General features: G+C 36.5%; 4 protein-coding genes across 5 annotated transcripts in view; 2 read left to right on the forward strand and 2 right to left on the reverse strand.

Moving 5' to 3' along the window:
* The first annotated feature begins 841 nt into the window (after nucleotides 1–841).
* LOC111476657 (GTPase-activating protein GYP7-like) lies at nucleotides 842–5148 on the forward strand. Its single transcript, XM_023120430.1, has 11 exons — nucleotides 842–1240; nucleotides 1700–1795; nucleotides 1980–2083; nucleotides 2609–2886; nucleotides 3017–3139; nucleotides 3277–3365; nucleotides 3595–3700; nucleotides 3912–4009; nucleotides 4158–4412; nucleotides 4625–4708; nucleotides 4841–5148. The coding sequence occupies exons 1-11, from the start codon at nucleotides 1151–1153 to the stop codon at nucleotides 4853–4855; spliced, it is 1338 nt and encodes a 445-aa protein (XP_022976198.1). The 5' UTR covers nucleotides 842–1150; the 3' UTR covers nucleotides 4856–5148.
* A 777-nt stretch (nucleotides 5149–5925) lies between these two features.
* Nucleotides 5926–10055, forward strand: LOC111476665. Of its 2 annotated transcripts, none has more exons than XM_023120442.1 (3): nucleotides 5926–6149; nucleotides 8354–9553; nucleotides 9669–10055. In XM_023120442.1, the coding sequence occupies exons 2-3, from the start codon at nucleotides 8411–8413 to the stop codon at nucleotides 9798–9800; spliced, it is 1275 nt and encodes a 424-aa protein (XP_022976210.1). In that variant the 5' UTR covers nucleotides 5926–6149; nucleotides 8354–8410; the 3' UTR covers nucleotides 9801–10055. The 2 variants fall into 2 exon arrangements, with proteins under 2 accessions (XP_022976210.1, XP_022976217.1); XM_023120449.1 differs by having other exon boundaries at nucleotides 5928–6149; nucleotides 9678–10055.
* Nucleotides 10056–10231: 176 nt separating this feature from the next.
* Nucleotides 10232–18187, reverse strand: LOC111476647 (polyadenylate-binding protein-interacting protein 4-like). The gene is made up of 13 exons (XM_023120418.1): nucleotides 17883–18187; nucleotides 17334–17455; nucleotides 17088–17239; nucleotides 16178–16328; nucleotides 15792–15826; nucleotides 15334–15409; nucleotides 15202–15232; nucleotides 14566–14741; nucleotides 12419–12679; nucleotides 11740–11838; nucleotides 11433–11483; nucleotides 10987–11074; nucleotides 10232–10739 (listed from the first exon to the last, which is right to left on the reverse strand). The coding sequence occupies exons 1-13, from the start codon at nucleotides 18052–18054 to the stop codon at nucleotides 10564–10566; spliced, it is 1590 nt and encodes a 529-aa protein (XP_022976186.1). The 5' UTR covers nucleotides 18055–18187; the 3' UTR covers nucleotides 10232–10563.
* Nucleotides 11646–18241, reverse strand: part of LOC111476616 (DNA polymerase I A, chloroplastic/mitochondrial-like) — a 35408-nt gene continuing 28812 nt past the window's right edge. The window contains exons 13-14 of the transcript XR_002717138.1: nucleotides 16471–16477; nucleotides 11646–11659 (exon numbers count right to left, since the gene is read on the reverse strand). The gene's annotated coding sequence lies outside the window, so the exon portion shown is untranslated. The remainder of the gene's footprint in view (nucleotides 11660–16470; nucleotides 16478–18241) is intronic.

Consider the following 18241-nt stretch of genomic DNA (forward strand, 5'->3'; position numbering starts at 1 on the left):
ATTAGGTTTAAATAATTGAAAATTTTATGGGTTTGATTGGTTCATGATTTTTCTCTAAAATTAGATCGGTTCAAAATTTGTTGATTAAAAAATTGTTATTATAAAATGTTGATTAGATGAATTTAGAATTGCTTTGTTGTGAAGGAAGATAGGAAGTTAACATCTCCCTCCTTGAAATCATGAAAATATGACTTTAGAAAAGGTTGGTTTAAGAAATTAATTAACTTTATCCCAATAAATTCGAGAAGGAGTTTGTTTAGAGGAAGAATCTTACTCCTACAATCATTCGTGTTAGAAATTGATAAGATTAAGAGCCTATAAATAAGTCATTTAACCAGTATTTTATACTCATTTTTGTTACTTTTGAGTAACTGGACAAGGACCAAAGTGGATTGGAACTGTTGGACTATAGAGGAGGAGTGTAGATTGGAGCTGAACACTTCAAATTAAATATACCATTTATATAATACATATACTTCACATTAAAGTTTTTTACACGTGGGCCTAGGTAATGAGCCTGTCGGACAGACATGAATGATCCAAATGGAGGATTATTTAGTTATGGATCAACCGGGGTTTACACGTGGGCCTACGTAATGGGCCGAAAGTAAGAGTCAAGTCAACAACTGAGGTGGAGGTCAGCAAACAACGACAGTGTGGAATGAATGTCGTGAGCTGCACGCTCTTGGTCGCACAGACAGATTAAGGAAGAAACTAGAGATTCAAGGGAGTTGAATGAACGTATAAAACGGGGATTGTTGTTAATGGGGATTTGGGTGAGGGGGTAAAAACAGCCAACTTTGACATGGTAAGACAAAGCACAAATCCATGAACTTCGAGACCTTTTTCTTATCCAATCAAATTAAGTAAAGATTTTCCACCCCCTCTCCCCTCCCCTTTTAGCTGTTGCCTTGTTGTTTCTGTTTATATTTATTTTGGGTCTGTAGCTGGTTATTCGGAGCTGGATCTCGTTCCCAGCCTTACACCCCCCCGGATCCTCCCCCTTCAACTCTTTTTCTCTGGGGTTTGAATCTTCTCTTCTGGGGTTTGATCATCTCAGGGGGGTGCGCGGATTTGTTGATTTGGGGCTGATTTGGTTTGTTTCTGTCCTTTGACCATCTCTCGGAAGTGATTTCGGTGAGTTGTGGGAATGTGGAGAGACGCTGGAGCTCCTGCTGATTCTTTCTATGAGGTTCGCCCTGAGTGCACCGATGTTCCCAAAACCCGCTTCAAGATCAGGGTCTGTTTCCTTCTCTTCTTGTCTACATTGAATCACTCTGTACCTCGTTTGGTAATGCCCCGCTTCTAGGATTCTAGCTTTTTATGCATTTTAGCTCGTGCTCCACTTCTAGGATTGTATAAAGTTTTGACATGCCAGAATTGGTTCTTTCAAGGTATGGTCAACCTGGTGTGACCTTTTTGGTTCTTACTTTTGCATAATATTATTGTTACTTTTTTTATGGTTGATCTTTTGGACGAGTTTTTGGTTGGCCATTTGACTACTGGTTTGTGTATATCAGGCTACAAAAATTAACAATGCTTCTTTGAGGTTCATTGATTGTCCTGCTAAACTAGTTACTTCACTTTGTTTTATATGCGATTGTCATGTCACTTTTAGGTATTGTATTGATCTAAGATTGCTAATGTGAAAGAAACCCATTTCATTGCTTTAAGAGTTGATAATCCAACATTCATGCAGGCTGGGAAAACTTTAAGTGTTAGAAAATGGCAAGCAGCATTTAATTCAGAAGGGCAACTGGACATAGCAAAGAGTCTAAATCGCATTCATCGTGGGGTAAGTTCATGGTGGTCTGGTCTTTGGACAACCACACTCTTTGGCAGTTGCTCAGCTTTATCTACTAATTCAAAACTGATTCTCTTTTGATCGATATGATCGTATTCACGAAAATATTTGATGGAGATTGCAGTGATCTTTGGATGATAAAGTTCTTGTTTTTCAAATTTTCTATGTAATACAGGGGATCCATCCTTCAATTAGAGGAGAAGTGTGGGAGTTTCTTCTTGGTTGTTATGATCCTATGAGCACCATTGAGGAGAGAGAAGAAATTCGCCAGCGTCGAAGGTAGTTCATCTAATTGATGCTCATTGAGAGAACCCACCCTTTGATAATCTACATTATTTGCTTCAAAGTTAATGCACCATATAATGTTTCTGCAGATTCTGAACTCGTTTTAGTTTGACTTCTCCTCAATTATTGGTTGCGAAACTTCGCCTCAAATGGTTCTTTGTAGTTTCCAAGAAATGGCACTCCCAAAACTAACCTTGATTGTAAGAACTTGGTAGATACCCTCTAAGGTTTGAGCTCAAGCCCCATGTGGAAAACTTGATAGTTTAAAACCTCACTGTCTCCTATAGTCGGCCTTAGGGTGAGGAAGGCATAGTCTAGGATGCGTGACGATGGACCATGAGCATAATGCGACGAGTGGGCCTCTCCACGAAATGATTTAGTTGTAAATGAGAAGCTTTTGGCCGTTGTTTTCATGTCACTTCATTTCAATATAATGCATTTTCCCAATATTTTGTAGTAATTATTCACCTATTCTCTAAATCGAATGAACCCTTAGATTGTGAGCTTTTGAATTTGCAGGATACAGTATGCGACATGGAAGGAAGACTGTCGACAAATGTTCCCTGTCATTGGAAGTGGTAGATACATCACAGCACCTGTAATCACAGAGGATGGTCAGCCTATTCAAGATCCACTTGTACTTTTGGAAGCAAATCCAGAAAGTGGTCCGGTTGTGCCTCAAGACACCGGCACTGCTGATGCCGAGTCTAATGGTTCACAGCCGAATTCTTGTAGTAACATGGAACCTGTGACAGATCAGAAAATAATTCAGTGGATGCTTACTTTACATCAGATAGGTTTGTAGAAGCTTTATCGCTCACACGCACACATGACATCATATATTTGTTTATATGACAGTTGTGACATGACTCGAGTACCTTTCATAATTTATTTTGAAGCTGACCATTTGAAAAATGTTCGTGTTAGGCCTTGATGTGGTTCGGACTGACAGAACGTTGGTATTCTACGAAAAACAAGAAAACTTATCAAAACTTTGGGATATACTTGCTGTTTATGCGTGGATAGATAAAGACATCGGCTACTGTCAAGGTGCGTAATTTTGATGAAGCCTTTTCTCTTATGAGACATGAGATTAAGTTTCTCGAGTATCAACTGGAGTCACTTTCTGAGTTCTATAAGGCCGAAAAACATATTTTGAACCTGACTTTATGAATATTTCTGAGTAGGAATGAGTGATCTTTGTTCCCCCATGATAATGCTTCTCGAGGATGAAGGCGATTCGTTTTGGTGCTTTGAACGTTTGATGCGCAGATTGGTACTAACCTTTCATCTATTTGAGTAACTTTATTTTTCCGAAGCTTCATATTTGATATCTTTCACCTGTGCGTGTAAGTCGATTATATTAACTCTGCGCTCATGGTTTCGTAGTCGTTATTTTGAAAATATCATTCTGTTTCCTCATCAACCAATCAAGTTCTTTGTTTTTCTCTTCCCTATCATTTTATTTGCAATTTAGCGTCTCGTATTCTATTTGAAATTTGAAGCGAGGGAACTTCAGATGCACTGATAGCTCGGTCGGCGTGGAGACTCAACTCAATAACTTGGCTGCTATCACACAAGTCATTGATCCAAAACTTCATCAACACTTGGGTATTGCTCGTAGACTTATATTTACATGCATTTCTTCAGCTTTACGAGATATTACAATCGAAGAAGTATTGTCATTCGATGATCGTTGCAAATGGCGATCGATTTAAATGACCATAATTCAACTGAAAATTGTGTAACTTAGGGGTCTAGAAGAGACATTGCTACCTAACTTTGAAAAGTAACAATGAAGGTGCTGTTTTTATGAACACAGAGACACTCGGGGGTGGGGATTATCTTTTCGCTTTCAGGATGCTTATGGTTTTATTCCGACGAGAGTTTTCCTTTTGCGATTCGTTATATCTCTGGGAGGTACGTTTCCTTCTCTAAAGAAGGGATGAATCAAGCAACATCCCAGGCTTGTTCTTATGTTTATAAAAGTTTTTATGCATTCATACTATGTGGCTGAAGAGGACATCATGAACTGTATAAAATTCTTACACATCTGCTGTTGCAACAGATGATGTGGGCTCTGGAATACGATCCCGATCTATTTGCGTTGTATGAAGAACCTGAAATATGCAATGAGAAAGGCGAGGGATCGAAAGGAAAAGAAAAATCGATGCGCCAATGTGGGAAATACGAACGGGAGAATTTGAAAGCAAAGAACGCACAAGCTCCTCTTCCGATCTCGGTTTTCCTTGTTGCTAGTGTGTTGAAAGATAAGAGCACAAAGCTACTTACAGAAGCTCGGGGTCTGGACGACGTTGTGAAGGTTTGTTTCTCAATCTAATAATAATTCGATCTGTTGGTAACCTTCGACACATTAAGGTTACAAAGATAATACATTAAATTGAACTCGAGCATGAAAACTGATAGAATACTAGCCAACTCAGGAGAATGATCTGTTGTCGGTTGTCTAAGCAGAATCACGGTTTCGACTAACCGTTTGCTCGCTTGTTTCGTATTGTTTCTTTTCTTTGGTAGATATTAAATGACATGACTGGAAATCTTGATGCCAAAAAAGCTTGCACTGGGGCAATGAAGCTTCACAAGAAGTATCTAAAAAAGGTAATATGCATTTGTTTGTTGAAGTATTACTTTTGAATTCAGTCTATTACAAGTTCGTCTGCAAACGAGAGGAAAAGGGAGGTATCGACTCGACTCGACTCAACTAACTTTACGGTGACTTTACTGCTGCAGGCCAAGAAGCCATAGCAATAGAGGAAGCCGAAACTATACTTTTTTTTCTGGTCATCGAGTCGATCGGGCAAGAGATACCAGTGGTCGGACTTTGTGGAGGCGACACAATTTTTCCGACCAGCTATACATTCCCAGATATTGAATTTGTTGTATGTAAAAATAATTGTTCATTTCCCCCCCTTTTTGGACACACATTAAAAGAACAGTGAAAGAATATGTTTTGTGATAATCATCCTGATTCTTTGTAACAACTTGATGCATACACCAGTAAATATCGTTGGTATATGGGAACAACAATCCAGGCCTTATACACCTATATAGATTATTAGATTCCATGATATGATACGAATTGCTAATCAATTTTCATTCGTTAACTATATCAAGCAAGAATTGTACGCTTATGCACTATAGTGCTATTAATACGATCACTACTATCTAGTTGATCACTCACAAATTATTAGTAATCACATTGGCTTACGGTAGCATTTTGAAAGAAATTAGAGAATTTCGATCGATACCCTTTGGCTCACCCCTAAGTGAACAAAGAATTTGAGAGAATATATGTCATATAACATATTTGATCTATATGTCACAAGCTCCAATAACGTGAAGTTAATTAACTTAGGTTTGTTTATTTAATCAAATTTTCATTACAGTTGTGTAAGCTCATGCATTACAAGCAAGTCAATATTTTACGATTGGTTCGTAATTACCGTAAAAAAAAGTCACTTTACTCTCTAAAGTATACTCTTATTCACCCTATGATATCAACCTGTATGTAAGTTACAAGTTGATTGATTAGGTTAAAAGTTTGTAAGTTTGTTTTACTAATGCTTTAATTACATATTTTACTTTAAGTATCACTAATTTTTCTAATCAACAATTGTAATCTAATCATAAACTAACACTCAGAAAATGTGAAAGGGGGCAATTTATGTTGTCAAGAAGTTGGATGATTGAGGAAAAAAAAAAAAAAAAAAAAAAAAAAAAGGAATTAAAGANAAAAAAAAAAAAAAAAAAAAAAAATTAAAGGAATTAAAGACAAAAAGAAAAACAAAAATGTAGGCGCGGTTTTTTCTTTTTTCTTTTGTATGAAACCCGCAAAGAAAAGGAAAACTATATTTTCTCTCAAAATTTGGAAACTTCCATATACACATCAATCTCAGTCCTCTCTCGCCTTCTCAATGGAAAATCTCGAGCTCTCTATTTATCTCATCAACATTTTTGCCCTACCTTAGCTTTCTTCCTCTTATTGACAATCCCTTTGCCATTTATTCTCTCAATTTCCTTCGCGATACTTCAGTCCCAGGTATGCCCGATTTCCCTCCATATTTAGTGTTTTCTGTCCTACTCGATTTCGCTAGGTTTTTTTGGATTTGCGAAGAATGTGCATAACTTTAGGGTGATTTTGATGCTTCCTGTGGGTTTATGTGTGTGTATATACACATATATATCTATTTTCTACATTTGTTTCCTGTTTTTGTGGGATTTCCCCCCGAAGATGGCTTGAAAGATGATGTTACTAGCTTTAAGTTCGGGATTTTTTTTTTTCTCTTTTTCATTTCCACTAGAATGAAAAGGATTGTTTTTATTTTATTATTCTTCTTTTACCAATTCCGCTGGATTTTGATTCTGTTGCATGCAATATAGATTTTTCCAATGAGTATTTTCTTTCCTTCTTTTTTTTATTTTATTATTTATTTTTTAGTCTACCTGTTTTAAGATTTTGAGCTATGTTCGAGGGCGGTGTTTGCGAGTTTTTTACAAGTAGTTCTTGCGGGATTTTGCACGCGATCATGAGTTTCACAAATATTGGTTGCAATCCTATTTTTTCCATTAACTTGTGATGTTCAAGTTTAACCAGTTTGTTTGTGACTTCTGTAGGAATCATTATTTTTTGTTTTTTATTTTTTGCGACGGCTAAATAATTGAGGAAACGCTTGGCCCAACCTTGCAGACGTATTTTTGAAAAAACCTGTTTCGGAAATTGTTTGACACAAACCATTTTTTTTTTTTTTTTCCTGTTTGGTCATTTCAATAGATAGTTTATACTTTAGGAAGTGAATGAGTGGACTCATTGGTGAAAAGAAAAGTAGATTTACATAATTAAAAATTGAAATGAAGAGTGAGAGGGAAGGGAGCAAAATGGACATGGGGAGGGAGAAAAATTTTAACTTAATGAAAAAGAACTTACATGATGCATTATGTATCTAATATAAAGGTTTGATGTTCCCCCACATTATTGAACTTAAGAAATCAGAGGATATTAAAAGATGTAAAAACATTAAGAAATCAGAGGATTTCTAAGAATTTATTTAGAGAAGCAAAGGGTTTTTGGAAGGACGTTTTTAATATCTTTACAAAAACAAATTTAACAATAAGAGGAAAAACATCCCAAGGCACTAAGTGCATGCCTTAGTAAGGGTGTCTCACTAAAGTGAGGCGTTTTATGTGAGATTTCTTTACAGAACACCGAAAATGTATACTTAATATTGAAGGAAATAAATAAATGAACAGTATTGATGAGAAAATAAAAAGTATACTTAATATTGAAGGAAATAAATAAATGAACAGTATTGATGAGAAAATAAAAAGTATACCTACAACTAAACTGAAGTTCTTCCCTGGTTTCATTTTTTGGAACTACTTGCAAAGATATAATCTAGCTGAAGCAAAATCCAAAGCAGAAGATAATGTAGCGAAAACAGAACAACCCCAATGTTGGAACGAATGTAAAAATTCCAAAATTTATAATCACTCTTCAAGGCGTAATTGATTGGGAGCAGAGAAAATGTTTGAATTTCTCATTGTGAAATTACTTGGCCAAATTACAAGGGAGAAATTTTAATGCAAACTATCTTAGTTTCTATACCACCAAGAAATTTATTTAATATGTTTTAAATGTGGGGAGTGGATCAAAAGTCTCTTGCCCATAAAGGGTAGATTTCACAAAAACCTTGAAGCTAGGGTTGAACCATGTTCAATATTAGAGAATGAAAGAAGTTATAAGGAACTCTTACTTGAAAATCTTGAATGAAGATGGTAAATGCTAGAAAATGAATAAAACAAGTCATGCCATTTATTTGTTATGGTTGAATCTTGAACTTATTCAAACCCGGAGGGCTTCTTTTTAAATGATGGAGATCCAATTTAAACTGGAAGTAAACTTTGAATGCCAAAAGTTACATTTTTTTGCAACTTTTCTGATTTGGCTGCATATGGTAGTTTCAAATAATTATTATTTTGATATTGAGTTTCTTACTTGAATTTGTGTGATATTTGGCTTAAACATGATATTTTACATATACTTCTGGGACCCTTCTTTATGGTGCGCTCGTAGCAAAGATTTTTGTAATTTTGGTTTTGTTCAATTGAAGTGGGGATGGCTCGTCTACCCTTGTTTCATATTTTGATTTGAATATATAATAGTCTGGGTTTCCTATCAAAGAAAAAAGGATATTAAAGATTTGTTTTCTTTCTTAACCTTGAAATATACTGTTCCTTTTGCTGCAGGGGAAGGGAATTAATCAGTGCTATTGATCAAGCAATAATTTAATAGGATTAAAGAGGATGAGTCGGGCTGATCAAGGAATCAGCGCTGATAATTTAGCTGATGTTCATTTAAAGCCAAAACGTGGTCGTCCCAGAAAATATCTGAAGTTAAATTATGATGACAATACTCTTAATGCAAAGAAAAGAGGTAAGAAACATTTGGAGGCTATTCCTATTTCTCCCGGTTCTGGAGTAAATGGAGACCAATCAGATCCAGCAATTCAAATTCAAAATGTAGCTGATGTGGGACAGGTTGTGTCTGGTGTCATTGAGGCAGTATTTGATGCTGGATATCTGCTGTGTGTCAGGGTTGGCGGCGCTGGAGTAACTTTGAGGGGTGTTGTTTTTAAGCCTGGGCATTATGCCCCTGTTTTGGCAGTGAACGATGTGGCCCCAGATGTTCAAATGATCAGTAGAAATACGGTTCCTTTTGCTACAGAAAACAAAACTAATGGAAATAACCCCCGATCTAAAAATGGAGAAGTTCCATCCCGTGAATCATCAGGTGCCAAACTGGGGTTTAAATGCACACCTCCACACTCTACCTGGGATGCTTCAAAAGACAAATCTATATTTGCCCAAATATCACCTTCGCGAAGCTCAAGAGGTTCTGTGGTCCCTGTTGTACTGCAGCCTGCCAAATTAACTAATGGATCCTCCGTTGCCACTAAATCATTTACAATTCAAACTGCTGGTATTGACTTGAAAGGAAAAGAGGTTCTTGTAGGTACTTCTACAGCAAAAGAATCAGCTCCCGCCAATCCTTTCCAACCCCAAACTAGCCAGCAGGTCTTACAGGGTGATGCTTCTGTTGAAAATAGTTCTGACGACCAATCCTTTGTAGTGGTAGCCCGTGATTCAGACGGTAAATCAATGACATTGCCTAGAACGCCTTTCGAGAGTCTTGTGACTGAAGTGATCAAGAGAATTCAAACCCCTTCTCTGTCGACTGAAATGCAGACCGAGAATGACAAGTCAACTGGTGGTAAGACATCAGCTAAAGAATGCAAAGGTAACTCGGAGGTTGTGGCCAACATAGTGGATGGACCTTTGATGATTGAACCTCTAAAAGCAGTGCAGCCCCATGATGACAGTTCAGAATCTAATCCCAAAGCTCTGGATGATGAGTCTAGAACTGGCAAAATGACTGAACTGTTACAGGTAGACAAGACTTACAACTGGAATGTATTTATATCAATCTTCAAGTATTTGATTAGATCACAATTATTTCTATATGGGAAGAATTCACTTGGTTATTGCCACCCTGCTTGCACTAATGTTGCAGGAAAACATGATGGAAACTCCAGAGCCATGGGCTGAAGTGCAGAACCTGGGTTTGGTGCTCAAGTTAGATGAGCCTGGGGAGTCAGAAACAGTGATTGAAGCTGGTAACCAAAAGCAAATCTAAGAAACATGTATTGTCATGGTTAATATTTCGGTATAGAAGGTAACATATGGTGTAGCTGTTTTCTAGATGCTACCTCACGTCTAATCCTAACTGGGTTTAGTTGGATGATTGCATGCAAAGTTATTATATTTTTCTAGTTGGATATTTGGACAATTTCATCTGTGTGAGAGTACAGTAGCTAAAATCCTTAAATTATAAGGTTTTTGTAGGGCAGTTGGATTGAATTTATGCAAATGAAAAGTTTTTAAGGCCAAATTGTCCAAAAAACAGTGGCTGCTGCTCGTCATATGAAACAAATAGTACTCTACTCTTCAAGGTTGCTGCGCGTCACAAGGGACAATTTGATATGAACAGATCTTAAACATTTTATTTACGAAATGGCCAGTGAAAATTGGAATCAGCAAGGAATCACATTTATTTAAGATGGACACTAAAATAACAAGACTATCTTGCCTTGCTTTTTTCCAAACAACTTTTATAATTTGAAACCAACTCATGAATGAGAAAGACTCGGAGTTCCCCTCACAAGAAAGAAATAATGCTGATCCTAAACAAATTTTAATTCAACCTATACAGAGTTCAACAGACTCTATCCACCAATCAATGGTAAAATGTCCTGATTTGAATGGAAACAGTGCATCCCCCCTCCGATAAAAAGATAAATGCTAATAATTAAATCAAAATAGGAAAAAACTTTCAGAGGACCAAAATTTTGCCAAGCTGTGGTTGACTACATGAAAAATTAACAGTAGAAACAAATTCATTAGAACTTGGTGGTGAAGAATGCATTAGTTCCTGGCATTGGCATTGGGCGGTTGAGTGGGAAGGAGGAGGGCTGCAAAATTGGAATGTGGTTTGGAACTGCGGCAAGCGGTTGGTGGCCACTGGCCATAAATGGCGGAGGAACGCAAAACTGCAATGCTTGTGCTGCTGCAGTGCCTGCATTCGTAGAGGTCTTTTAAATGAAGAAAAATGTCGATTTGTTTAAATTGAAATATTATTTGGATTTAGTAGCATAATCTTAACGATCAATTTTGAAACCGATACTGTAATTGCCTTCTCACTTATGATAAAAACAGCGGCATCATAAAAAAAATAAATTGAGAAAAAAAATACCGAAGCTTATGATAAAAATTTTGAGCAATGCAAAGGAAATACTCGTCATTAGCCGGGAAAAAAAATTCACCTTGATGTTTTGGATATTGCGCGGGCTGTGTTGTCAACAAAGGGCAAGGTGGTACCGGTGAGACGACTGTTGCACCTTGAGCCAAGTCCTGAAATATGAGACGAGGTTAATAGACAATTTGGACAGGGGAAGGAATAAAAATAATTTAAAAAAAGGGTAGCAGGAACCAGAAAGAGGTCACAGAAAGTTGAGGCATAGAGATATGCAACGTAATGAAAACAGATTATACAATGAATTGACCTAGAGGAAAAACCAAAGAACTTGAAATAATCCGATTTAAATTACTTCACAACTCACAATTCAAGAAGTAAATATTACGCTGCTCATGGCGTCAAGAAACATGAGGTGAAGAAAAAGATCAATTCTACAAGGTCAAATAATTAAAAGCAATAGAATTTATGGAAGGAGAGTTGATACTTTTAACAAATGGGACACTAAATACTTACATGGGAGACTGGCTGCATATAAACAAGTTGCCCAAAACGACTGACCATAACCTGTAACAATAAGAGAAGTGCAAAGGTTACCAACAAAACATGACCTGGTCATGGATAAAAACTAAGGTACGTTCTGATCTGTTCACAATTATTTTTTTCTATTGAGAAACATAGAGACCTCATATATTCCAAAAGAAAAAAAAAAAAAAACATAGCCAGCATAGGGATGAGGAATCCTTAATCTGCCAACTCAAATTGCAACTTTATTGGGAAGAAATTAAATGGAACAGTTAAATATGATCCTGTTTCCACTTACTGCTGAAGAATTTTGGGGCCCAAAGGTCGGGCCAGCCTGGAGAGGATACTGACCAACATATCTAAGTGGCTGTGTCCTGGTGCCCACATGTCCCACCATCTGTAGTTTATAAAAGGGTAACTTGGCTCAGCAAAGTTGCAGGAAAGAAGTTTATTACCACAATTGCATTGAAATTGTCATAATGCTATTATCATTCTACTATGATTATAATACAATTAATGAACTAAATTACTACGTGTGACAATTACACATGTCTTGTTGTAATAGAGTAGAATGAAGTTTCAGTGCAACGGTTGACTAAAATAGTAATATAACCACCATGTATCCTCACCAAATAATCTTAGGCAACTAAACTATCATTGGAAATGCAAATGCCAAGTACAAGTTCCAGGTTTCAATACTCATCAATCATTAAATCTGTTACCTAATATACAGTACATTTTTTAAGAACTGATCGCATAAACAAGACCTAAAATTTCCTTCTTGAACGTTGGAAATGCCTAGGCTGGAACTCTGGAATTATACATTCAGTTTGAGTTTTAACCTTAATTCATTTTGGTTGTGCGATAGAGAACAAACAACTAGAAGAAGAACTTATTTAGATCCTCATAAGGCTAAATAGATATGATAAGAAAGACAAAAGGAAAACTGATCAAGAGAAACCTCGAACAATACGTACGGGTTGAGAAAATTGAGCAACATTGCCATCAAATCCAGCTAATGAGTTGCCATATGGGACAAACTTGGCGGCAGGCACAGATGAACGAGGTACAAAAGGACTGAAATCTAACTCTGGTTGAATAACAGCCGAAGGTACAACTGGTGGTGAGTTGTTTGAAATGTAAGCCAGGTTTGCAGCCACAGGAGTTGCATGATTTGCTGGCATAATATTTGCATTGGACGGAGAGAAGAGTTTGGCTCTTGGATTAAGCTTAAATTCCTGCGTAAGTAATAGAAAAATTATTTCACTAGTTATCAGAAAAGAAATATCAATTATAGTTTTTCTTGTCATCGATGTGTGATCAATCCCCACGAGCCTAACTTAACAACCATGAATAGGACCATATTGTAAAAGAAATGTTCGAACACTTAACTCCTAAAAAAATACATCAAGAAGTCTCTTAGGAATCCATTTCATAAAATAAAGGAAAATTCAATCAAAAGGTTCCATTAAGATTTTTCTGAGAGAAAAGGATGCTATTGTCTAACAAAAAGACACAATGTCATAGACCAAACAGTCCTTCGAATCAATTCAACCTCTCAGCAAACAAATACACAAAAGTTGAACATTATGCAGCTAATTTCAAAGTTGAATTTCTTAACAGGATTTGAAAGAAACAAGGCAACGTTGAAAAGAATCATCACTTTAACATAAATGTACGTAGGCCATAGTCAAAGGTGATAAAACCGTGCACAACCTACCTCACATGGAAAAGTTTTCATTATGATGCATTTTCATTTCAAAAGGATGGGAACTTCATTCAAATTTCAATACATTTCTAGATCCAAATCTCATACATCAAAGGGAATAAGCTTATCTCAGTTGATTATGTTTTCGCTAATTACCCACTTTACCATCCTTCCCTTTCAAGATCCCTTCAAAACTAGGCTCTATGATTGAACTTTTCTTTTTACAAGACATGTTTTCTGTTAAGAAAGAAAGAACGTTTTCGAAATAAATAAATAGTAAATTCCTTATGAAGAAAAGGAGTGGCAATCTTCTTGTTGGATGGAAGAATGTCACCCTGCCCAACCAATCACGTGGGCTGACAATTAGTAATATCCGAAGAAAATACCCAGCTAATTAATTATCTCAGTATGATGTGAATCCAACCTTTCCTCCATTGACTGTACCCAAAGGAACTATTACAAGGAGCAAGGCAAAGAAATTTTGAACCTCAGAAGAAAATAAAGTGGACAAAGGAAAAGTCGTGTAGTTTGAAAGATGGCATAATGGACAGAAAACCTGTGGAGAATTTAAGTAAGGATATGCCTGCATTCTTCTAAGTTGCAATCCTGGACTTTAAAGTGTGGATATGAATAGATTTAGTTCCACTACCTTCAGCTCTTAAATGACACTCCCTTTCTCTTTGCCTTATCAGCAGATCCTACAATGATAAGCAATCTATTCAAAATTAATTTTATCGTGGTTGGAATACTTGTACTACCTCTAAGGTAAGAGAAGTTGCTGATGGTTTTGGATGTAAACAACAAGTAGCGTCTTCCTTTATAATTAGCATCTTATAAGGGTTTCTGGGTGAATGAGTAGCATCCTCCTTAATGAAGTGGCCAGAAGTTTTGGGTACAAGGACAAGAAGTGTCTCTGGAGGGTTGGTAATGATGCTCGTGTTGCTTGTCTACAATGAAAGGCCCTAGAAAAAGACAATTTCCTTTTATCTCAATTCTGTGCAACTTCAAGATGCTAAATTAAGATTAGATCAAAGAATATTTTGTGTTTTTGCAAGTTGGTGAGTGATGTGTAAAAAGAGGGGATGAACTGGTGACCACCTCTTCCTTTGGTACCACCTTTAAGCAAGAAATTGAGTAAGAAATTGGCAACGATCCCTTCCTTGGGGGATATTGTACTGATATGGGAATTTTGGCTGGGAAGAATAGTAGAATTTTTAACACATAAATATAGCATGATAAATTTTTAACAAACCCTGGCAGATGATCTGTAATATAACAATTCAACCCAGTTAATTGGATGAAGGTATATTTTGACATCATCCAAATAAAAAGGTACTAAAAAGTAACCAAAAGTCTCGTAAACATCCTATCTTATAGTTCTAGTAGTGACAGTGATAAATTGATAATGATATGTACCTTGCCACTTTTATTGGATTCTGAACCGTGAGAAGGGGCCATGTCAATCGTTGACGTTATAGAACTGCGACATGAGTCCATGCTACTATCCACTGACGAACGAGAAGAAGTTGAGACACCAACTGAATATGCATTCGTAGTGTTGGCTGAGATGGATCTTTCAGTGCATGGTTTCTCTAATATAACAATAGCGTGAGCAAAACAGTTATACACTTTAAACAATATTTTTGAGGTCATCATTAAGTTCTTTTTCTTCTCAGAATTGCTTTATCATGCTGAAAATCCACCGTATATAAAGAAAACTATAATTCAAGTAGGCAAGGAATGATAAACATTACAAAGACTTCTCCACTCTGGAAGGTACTTGAAAACTATATAGCAAATTCATTAATGCCTAAACTAACAACAAGCTTATCTCAAAGGCCAACCACCTATGATGTAATTTTTTTTATTGTATTTAATACCGTAGGTAAGTTGCCACTAAAACTAGAATGCTGTAATGCTATTTGCAAATAAACATTTAAAATAAAAACCATCTGCAAGTATATTTAGTTTCAATACTAAGAAGACCCTTCCATACAAGCTTTATACCCAAATTAGGTGAGCCAGATGTCATTAACAGCACTTTGAACTCACCACTCAATATAGAGGATTGAACTCGATCACCCTACAGAAACAAAAGTAGTCAATCTAAAATTTAGTCCACGCAAAAGAATAACATCTAATTCTCAAGAAAACACAGGTCCTGAATAAGCTTAATTGACATACATTGGCTCCTTTATGCAAGTCAAATTCCTGACCATGATCATCCTGCTCCTTTTTCAATTGGTTATCTGGGTCCCGTCTGTCAAATAATTTATCATAAACCAAAAGATAAGGACTGAGACAAGAGTAACTGGTTACAATTTACAAAGTAAAACTGAACCAACAGATATATCAATCTCAAATAAAGTAAGAGCATGTGTGGTGCATGTCCCTTTTTGGTATGAAATTGTTTCTTACCAAAAATAATAATAATAATGAAAGCACGGATGATAGTAATTATTTACAAAATAAAATTGAACCAACAGATATATCAATCTCGAATAACAACAGTAATAAAAGAACTGATGATAGTTTACGACCCACATGTACTTTGACGGCCTCATCATGGGATGGGGCCCCAATTCTTTTCTGGACAACCATAAAGAAAGAAATATATTTAGGAAAGGCAAATTATTTCAAACCTCCAATTGATTGCAGCATCAGTGACACCTTCAGGCTGCAAGGAGGTTGGGGAAAATGGAGAACAATTATGAATAGGAAAATGATAAACTTCAAAACAATGACTAACATGGATAAACTTATATAGCATGCCAATGAACTAATTCATACAAACAGTTAGCAGTGTTTTATCAAGTACTAATTCTAGTCTTTGCAAAAATATACATAAATAAATAAAAAGAAAAATACATACTGTAATATCTTTGAGGAGGCCATCCCAATAAATACAAGAGTGTTTCTTAACTATCCTTTTAATAGGGTTATCACTCCATTTAAAACTTGATACTTTTAGAAGCATACGCTGGGTGGGGGGTGCAACTACTACACAAGCAAGGCACGGAAACTTCACCTTTTTGCAATTTGACCCTTCCTTTTTCTGCTGTGCATCTCCCTTGTTGTTCTCAACATTGTCTCCCAATAGTTGTCTAACATCACTTTGCTTCCCAGTAACAGTAGGCAGTGAACCATGAGCAAACCCATTTTGATCTTGGACCAGGTCACTGTTTTTAGAATTACATGTGTTGGTAGTCACGTCAATTTCAATAAGCACATAAATCACACTAGAATATAATTGAAAACCTTCCCCATTTTTTTAGTTCAACAAATTTGGGGGGAAACAATTTAGTTCAACCTATAAAGGACACAATGCCTTAACCAGTCAAACTATGCTCAGGTTAGTAAAACCTTCTCCAATTTTGAAATACGAATTACTAAGCAAGAGATTATAGTTTTCTATACGATGCACAATGCTTGTTAACATGCCAATAAATAATAATTTCCTAAAGCTACTTTCATGTAACTGATTTAGTAGCAAGAATATGTTCAGTATATATGTAAGCCTAAGTAGGAGAGAACAGAATATCTCTCCAAATAAAATCAAGATGAAAATGGTCATTTTGAAGACAACATAACCTTCTCCACCACAGAAAGCTCCTTCTTTTAGGATAAATTCCTCAGTTCTAATTTTAAATAAGAGGCCGAGTTGACAACATTCCTCAAAAAAATTTCTACATATATTTTTTTTGGTCAGTTACTTTGTTCTTCTCAATTTTCTTCCATGTTAGAAACAAGGTTACATTTTTACCAATAGTGACCTTGGAAACAATCTTCCAGTTCCAACAACAATCATGCTTCGTGAGAAACAGCTATTACCAATAACATCACTCCAAATGCCACATACAAAAGAATATCAACCTCAAAAATTTAGACCAGATTGCTATCAATCCATAAATATATAACATATCACAATGGAAGTATACCTTGTTTGATTAATCTGACTCCCCTCCTTGAACGACTCCATACATGTCTTAGTCTCTGTCGCTGGAAGCAACGAAGTGGGATCATTGACCATGGATTCGTTATCACAAACAGCCAAACTTTTGGAAAAACTACCAGCCGGAAGTAGAACTTCCTGTACATTTGAAAAACCCAGTATGACCTAGATTTAAACTAAATTAAATTTAATAACATGAAATTGCGAAATAAAAGTGGCCTTAATTACATACCGTCGCAACAACTTGGACAAGATCACCAGAAAGAACGATAAGAGTATCAATTACAACTCCATCATCAACATTCACATTCCTTTTACCCTTTTTTGTCATCCTTGCTTTCTTCAGAACGACGCCTAGTGATAAACAGATTGATTTCATAACTATAGCCATTTGTCATTAGGGGAAAAGAGGTAGGGGAATCACGGCAGGTTCCATTAAAACATTGGAGGATAAAAAAAATATATCAACAAATTCAATTAACGACATAGGTGCGTCTCCTGTCCCAGAGAACGCGATGGAAAAGAAAAAAGAATAGATGCCAATCTTTTCATCCATCCATGCCCAAATCAGATTTCGGATCCAAATCATCTACACACCGTGCCACCAAATGCACGCGATACATTTTATATATATAAAAAAACAAATAAAAACCGATACAAAAGCAGGACACAAATTGACAAAAGAACGAACGTATACAGCACGATTCAAGCAATTGATAGATTCAGGGGAAATAAACGGAGGAAGCAAAGACGAATTAAGAAGAAGGCAATGGAAACGCACCATATTCATTCTCGACACATGCGGTGTGGAAGATGCCGGAATAGACGGAGCCATCCTTGATGTGAACCTCAACGGGCAGGCCAATGAGGCACATGGTGGCAAAGAGCAGGGCCTCGCTGAGCGTGGAAGAGCAAGTCTCATCCTCCGAAAACTCCCTGTTTCTGCAACCCATATACCAGTTTCTGAGAGTGAGAGAGCTGGATCAAACGGTGGTGTTCGTTTCTGTGAGAATAAAAAAAGGTGGAGTTGCAGAAACAAGATCTAACGGAGAAGAAGAAGAAGAAAGGGAAAATGAGAAGAAATTGTATTTTGGCTGTTGCGTTACGTGCGCTGCGTACTGCTTAACCGTGCTTCACTGT

Source organism: Cucurbita maxima, unplaced genomic scaffold, assembly GCF_002738345.1.
Source record: "Cucurbita maxima cultivar Rimu unplaced genomic scaffold, Cmax_1.0 Cma_Scf00001, whole genome shotgun sequence".
Classification (NCBI taxonomy): Eukaryota; Viridiplantae; Streptophyta; class Magnoliopsida; order Cucurbitales; family Cucurbitaceae; genus Cucurbita; species Cucurbita maxima.

Bases quoted from the DNA above. Each gene is read 5' to 3' on its own strand.
- LOC111476657 (XM_023120430.1), top strand. From the start codon at position 1,151: ATGTGGAGAGACGCTGGAGCTCCTGCTGATTCTTTCTATGAGGTTCGC. The intron at 2,887-3,016 runs GTTTGTAGAAGC...TGTTCGTGTTAG, and splicing joins GCTTACTTTACATCAGATAG to GCCTTGATGTGGTTCGGACT. The intron at 3,366-3,594 runs GTACTAACCTTT...TGAAATTTGAAG, and splicing joins AACGTTTGATGCGCAGATTG to CGAGGGAACTTCAGATGCAC.
- LOC111476647 (XM_023120418.1), bottom strand. From the start codon at position 18,054: ATGGGTTGCAGAAACAGGGAGTTTTCGGAGGATGAGACTTGCTCTTCC. The intron at 16,329-17,087 runs GTATACTTCCAT...TTCTAAAAACAG, and splicing joins AGTCAGATTAATCAAACAAG to TGACCTGGTCCAAGATCAAA. The intron at 11,075-11,432 runs GTAAGTATTTAG...CTCATATTTCAG, and splicing joins ATATGCAGCCAGTCTCCCAT to GACTTGGCTCAAGGTGCAAC.
- LOC111476665 (XM_023120442.1), top strand. From the start codon at position 8,411: ATGAGTCGGGCTGATCAAGGAATCAGCGCTGATAATTTAGCTGATGTT. The intron at 9,554-9,668 runs GTAGACAAGACT...CTGCTTGCACTA, and splicing joins AAATGACTGAACTGTTACAG to ATGTTGCAGGAAAACATGAT.